General features: G+C 43.1%; 1 protein-coding gene across 1 annotated transcript; it reads right to left on the minus strand.

The window, feature by feature from the left end:
- Window positions 1-1,624: 1,624 nt before the first annotated feature.
- On the minus strand, window positions 1,625-2,524 carry LOC147684061 (taste receptor type 2 member 40-like). Its single transcript, XM_086942589.1, has one exon. The coding sequence runs from the start codon at window positions 2,522-2,524 to the stop codon at window positions 1,625-1,627; it is 900 nt and encodes a 299-aa protein (XP_086798715.1).
- Between the last annotated feature and the right edge of the window lie 3,961 nt (window positions 2,525-6,485).

The following is a 6,485-nucleotide window of genomic DNA, read 5'->3' on the forward strand; positions in this document are numbered from 1 at the left end:
CATGATGATAAAGGAAAAGGAAGCTTTGTGAAATAACATGTTTGAATAGAATCACACAATTTGGACAAGCAGAAAAGCTTGTATTGATTCCAGGTTATCTGGTTTCACATTTTGAAATTCAGTCACCAGATGTATATCTTGGTTTCTCTCTCCTTTTTTACATCGAAGGTCACTGTTAAGCCCAGGTGGTAAACTCCTCTTCAATTGAGTTTTCTGCATTACGCGGAGCACAGTTTTTGTCCTTCTTCTCCCTAACGTCTAGTTGGTGAGAGAGGGTGAGGAAAATCCACCTCCAGGTGAGATTTTCCTTGTTCGTGCTCCTCAACGTCAAGCTGGCGAGTCAGAAAAAATCACCTCCCGGCGAGATTTCTCAGCGTAGGCAGTCGAATTTCTCAATGTGGGTGGTCACAGGTGGTCACAATTGCCCGCGTTAAGAAACCTTCTGTTTGCATTAAGAAAATTGCTGCTTGAGAAGAAAATCTACTCGAGTGGCAGAAAAGAAGCACCACCCTCTTGCGCTGTGCATGGTGCCATTCACGTTGATTTCCAAGTGCAGGACAAACACCCAGCACTGAAAATGAACATGAACAAGTCCAAGCGCTCCTTCCCGCTTGCAGAGCTCCGCTTAGCGCAGCAGAGATTTTGGTCACTTCGCAGAGTTTCGCATAGCAGAACTCTGTGAACTCCACCCAGGCTTAGCCACTGTTTTGTCTTTATTCTTGGTGCATGAGAGAAAAGCCGACAAAGATATAGGAGACCCGACTCTGCCCCTGATCCAACTACAAAGCCAAGAATTAATTTATCTGGGGGAGTGGCACACCCCAAGCACTCCCCCGCCCTGAAGCTACGCCCTTGGCTGTTGCAAATAACAGCTGTAGAAAGCCTTGCTGAACTCCCGAGGCCCTCTCTGTCTGGCTGGAGCTGGCACATGGTCTGAGGGGATGGGTGAAGTTTTCCCCACTTCCCACAGAGACCCATTTTGGAGGGAACTGCATTCCAAACCTGAAATTTTATGAAAACCTTAAGCCGGAGAACTTTGCATGTCATTCAAAATTTCTTATACAACCATAACTTATTTTCAATGCACTCATACAGTGGGATGATCGAAGCTAGAGCGCAAAATTACATATGCAAGTTATCTGATTCTTAATGCAATGTTACCAAATGTCAATTTTGAACGTAAAAACAGGAAAGAATGAATATGCATTTGCAAAATGTTAAGTATTTTTTTCAATTTTATATTTTGCATGAAATGCAAGGGCTTAATATTACTAAAATCGCTCAATTTATTCTAGGTTATTCTACAAACTCAATTTTCCACAGTCATGTTTCATTTTCTATTAGAAAATACACCAATTCATCAATATTATATGAAAGAATAAAATTAGCAAACTACCGAATTAACAACAACTTTTTCTAAAATATCCACAATTCTAAATACGTGTGAGAAGATAAGGCACACATTTCCAGTACAGCTCATTAAAACATGCTCTTCAAAAAAATACATAGGAGAATTAAAGAGAATGCAATGTTTATTTTGTCGCAGAAGGTGATGCTGGAAGCAGAAGGATGTGATTGGGTACCTCAGTACCTCAGTGATGCCTTCCAACGATGGAAGAATGCCTCACTTCCAGGTTCGGAGTAACTTGCAGAGCACTTGCTTCAGTTTGAAATGTCTCAGAATCAGAATAATGCATTGTGCTGGCATATAGGAGGTAATGATTATCTTGCAAATTAACTGAAACATAGTCGAAATTTCGAACATGAAGGCAATCGTTGCCAGAAAAAATAGAATATGGACCAGAAGGAGAGATCCGACTATTTTGGCTGCTCCAAAGTGAGCTTCCAGCCGGGGCTGACTGAATCCTCTGGCATTCTCTCTCATACGACTGACATGTCTGCCGAGGGATATGAGGATGAGTGTGATGGAAGTAATATCAAGCAGAAGAGGCAGGCAGAAGCCAAAAATGTTAAGTAAAATATGATACAAATTATCAATAACGACTTTCCCATGAATACGAGTCAAATTATTGATTGTAGCATTTCTATTTTGAGGGGATTTCTTGTATACTTCCCAGTATGAGGGAATACTGAAGATCAACGTGCTCACGACAGATACCAAGAGCAGCCAGGGCACCATCTTAGGGATCCTTGGTTTTAAGTAGTAGAAGAGGGGGTGGTTGAAGTCCACAATCTTCACGCTGTAGAAGACACAGAGGCAGGAGGTGAACCAGGAACTGCAAGTGCCAAACCAGACCAGGAGCTGACTTTTGACTTCAAAAGGGTATTCTATAGTTTCAACATCCGGCATTTTGAAAGAAATATAAGAGTACGCTATGTAGGTACACTGAAAGCAAGTACTGGAGATCCCTAGAGCCACAAAGATGAGATCACAGCTGTTCAGGCTCTTGCTCCGAGTCCAGGCAATTAATTTAATAGTCACATTGAACCCACTGGCAAGTATTCCAATCACATTCACTATGAATGTGAAAATCAGTAATTCTTTTTCAAACAAAGGATCCATTTTCTGCTTTTTTTCTTGACGATCTCTGGAAGATCTCACAAACACTAGTGCTGCTCTCACTAGAGGACGTGTGTGTTTGTTGTGAGCAAGAATGCTTTCCAAATGGTCCCTAAGCATGCAGCTGCTGCCGGATTAATTTACCTATGATTTCATCCCTGTCATGATAGTTATTTTGCTGTGCGCTGATGCAAATCTGACTGGTTTATGTTGTTGGGTTCTCAAATAATCTGTAAACCAAATATGTAACTAATTATTCTGAGGTGGCTAGGAATTGTGTATAAGGAATACACAGTGTTTGTTAAAATACCCCTCACACACCAAATGGGCCCTTGGTGTCATGCTTCATCATCGGGGTCTTCAAGCCCCGCTGCGGGACGGGGCGTGCTACGACTGGCGACTACGCTGCAGCACTCAATTAATGTAAGTGCTATGTGAGGTGTATTGGAGTGAGTGAAGTAGGGTATGGGGTGGATGAAGTGGTGTTAAGAAATACCTGACCTTATGGAAAACCACATTTTATTTGGTTATAGTCTGGTATCGTTAAAAAAGTGGGTCGGAGAAATCATGCAGACAATGTGCTGATTTTTCTAGGTTGTCAACATGTTTTGGAGCTGTGAAAGCTCCTTCGTCAGGACGGAGTAAGATCCCTCTGTCACTCACTATGTTGCTATCAATAAGTTGTGAAAATAAATATATACATGTGAATTGTTAAAATACAATACCTATGTTGTATGATTTTATAGAGTTGTTTGAGAAGCTCTATCAGTATTTCTGAGTATAAGCTATGAATTAAAGGAGTCAATGCCCCATGAGCCTTCGGGTTTGAGAGGTTCAACAAATGAAACTGTCATCTGTTAATGCAGTAGTGAAGTGCTCACGTCCTCTCTCATCATCCCGGGCTTCGACAACATGGCATGAGCACAATTTACATTACAGAAGAACACATTCATTTGTGGTAGGCAGGGGGAGACAAAGCGATTTGCCTGGAATCACAGGACATTGAACTGATGCAGAGATTCGAGAGTGGCTCCCCAGCTCTAAAGTACGCAATTCTAGAACTTGTGGCGGGAGGTGTGTCTAAAAGTGTATGTCAGTGCTGGACATCAATGAGAGAGACCTGTGCATTTTTCAAATCGGTGGTGAAAAAATATGAGTATGTTGCTGGAGATGTGGGCTGCCGTGCCACAAATGTACTTACCGGGGGAGGGTAAACACCCATTATTCCGCAACTTTCTTTCCGCATACCATCACTCCGCATACTTTCATTACGAAAGTACCATGACTCCGCAATGCCATTATAACGCATGGCATTACATTTTATATGCTTTTACCACGCATTCATTTACAACGAAGTTCGTTGTAAATGCATGAATGGTAAAAGCATGTTTTAAAAAAATGTTTGGATAAGGTAAGTATGGGTATAGGGGTATATGTTTTGGGGTACTCTCGTATATGTTTTGGGGTGTTTGGATATTTTATGGTTCAGGGGTAGGTTTGGGTTTTGGGGTACAGGGGTATTATTAGGATTCAGGGCTAGGTTTGGGTTTTGGGGTAGAGGGGTATTTTAGGGTTCAGGGGTAGGTTTGGGTTTTGAGGTACAGGGGTATTTATAGGGTTCAGGGCTAGGTTTGGGTTTTGGGGTACAGGGTATATTTATAGGGTTAAGCTGGGTTAGTGTTTAAGGGTGTTCGGGTATTTTAAGGAGCAAGGGTGGGTTATGATTATGGGGTGCAGGGGTATTTAAAGGAAGCAGGGTGGACACCCGGACCTGGAATGTACAGAACCTGGGAAGAAAAAACAATGAACTATTGGGCACAACGCTCGCTTTTTTTTTCATAATCCCTGTGCCCCGCACACGCCCACGTCCCCCAGCACATGCCCACAGGACACGATATGAAACATGGCATGAAGGGCGGAATGTACCACATGCCTCCAGCATTTGTCACGCCCCCAGCACAACGCAGACACGCCCACAAGGGACTACTTTGCTGGCATGGTTCTTTTATCTTTTAAATGTATATGGTGGGCGTCTGCGTAGCCTATGTCCTTCTGCTGCAACTGCCCTTTCCAACTCTGTATTGGGTCTTGTGATCGGTGCTGTGGTTCCTGAGATTACCCTCCTCAAAGGTTTGGGCTCTCTCTTTATTATATTAGTATAGATGTATATATATATATATATATATATATATATATATATATATATATATATATATATATATATATATATTTTTTTTTATATATATAGATACACACAAAAAGCGTCCCAACTAGATTATCAGTTAGATATCCACGCATGGGTTCTTACTGCAGCTGAATATTATTATGTTGCCATAACGCATTTCGCAGGCATGGCTGACAGAGGTAACAGATGCCGGGATAGGGACCCTCTCCCCCTAGGAAGGCTTACATGCTATGTCCTGGGGAGCTCTTCACAGGACATAGCTGTTTTCCTGTCCGCACCATCATGGGCAGGGAAACCTGCATTTGCTCCTGCTTTGTGGGAGCATTTTGCATCTCCTGCCAAGAGGGAGCAAACACAAAGTCTGCTCCCAGGTGGTGGGAGCCTTAAAAATGGAGCAGACTTTTGAACTGTTTCTCTGCCTGCACTGATGCGGACATGGAAACAGATAACACATTACACAAAAAGGGAGCAAGGTAAAGGAGAAATAGAGTTAAGGGGAGGGGGAAGTAAGACTCTGGTACAGAGTAAAGGTAACGAGGAGTATGGAAAAGTAGATGTATTAGGTAGTAGGCATGCTAGTGTTATAGGAGTACAGGTATCATGGCTTAGTACAGGACAGGGCAGAGGTACTGGGAAAATGCAGTGCTGCAGATGCTGGTGTATAGGCCAGAGTAGAAGTATTAAAAATGAAGTAGTGCTAGAGGCGGTATTTTATAGATAGGGTGAAGATACTACTGTATAGATTTAGGGCCTGATATGATGCGGTTTGGATCACAACCAATGGCATGGCTTGTTGGTCATGGTCCGAACCGCATCTGCTGCTGTGTTCCGACTGATGCATTACAATGTGTGCAGTCAGAGACAGCAGTCAGAGGGACCCCTAACACCTTGGAGCCCATCGGTCGTTCAGAAAACGACCATAATTCAATAAGGATGGTGTTTCCGACATTGGGATTATGATGGCATTTTCCCACAGCAGTTCCACTTCGGCCTTTGCATCCCATGAGGCCTGGGGGTACCAACATCCCTGACCTGTGTGGCAGGCACATGAGAGAGAGGGAGAGACCAAGAGAGAGAGCGTGTGTCTGTGTCTGTTCGTGTGTGTGTGTGTGTGTGTGTACTGCCTGGGTGATACCTGACTGAACCTGACAGACACTATCAGTGTGAAGACCGGTGCATAGTGTGTTTATTACTTTTAGCACATGTTTCAAAATATGTGTGTGTGTGTTTGTGGGCTAAAAGATTTTTAGAAGTTGGTAAATTCCAGGATTGAAATATTCCAGGGATGGCTAGTTTTGATCCCCTTCATGGCATTGAACGCAATCCTTACAGGGACTCCAAAGGCTCACCTAGCCCCTCTAAGAGCTGTGCTGAACATGTCCGCGCAACTCGTATCTGGAGTTAAAAGATTTGATCACATCACTCCAGCTCTCAACTGCCTCAATTGGCTTCCCATGGAAGGGAGATGTATCTATAAACTGGCCTGCATCACACACAAAACCCTTCACTCTCCTGACCCCAACTATTTAAATAACAAACTGAGTAGAGCAGGTCAATCCAGAACACTAAGAAGCTCCACGTCACTCCTTCTTATTCCTCCGAAATTGAAAAAGAAAACCACCCAATACCGATCGTTTTCTGGCAACACTCTCAGGATATGGAATGCTCTTACTGGAGTCCTCAGATGCAACCCCTCCTTCCCCTGTTTCAAAAGGGACCTGAAACTCCATCTCCTAAACAAATACTATCATGACCAACGTCAACCAACCTAGTCTTCTG

The sequence above is a fragment of the Lissotriton vulgaris genome, chromosome 11, assembly GCF_964263255.1.
Source record: "Lissotriton vulgaris chromosome 11, aLisVul1.2, whole genome shotgun sequence".
Taxonomy (NCBI): Eukaryota; Metazoa; Chordata; class Amphibia; order Caudata; family Salamandridae; genus Lissotriton; species Lissotriton vulgaris.

Coding starts and splice junctions, on each gene's coding strand:
- LOC147684061 (XM_086942589.1), bottom strand. CDS start 2,524: ATGGATCCTTTGTTTGAAAAAGAATTACTGATTTTCACATTCATAGTG.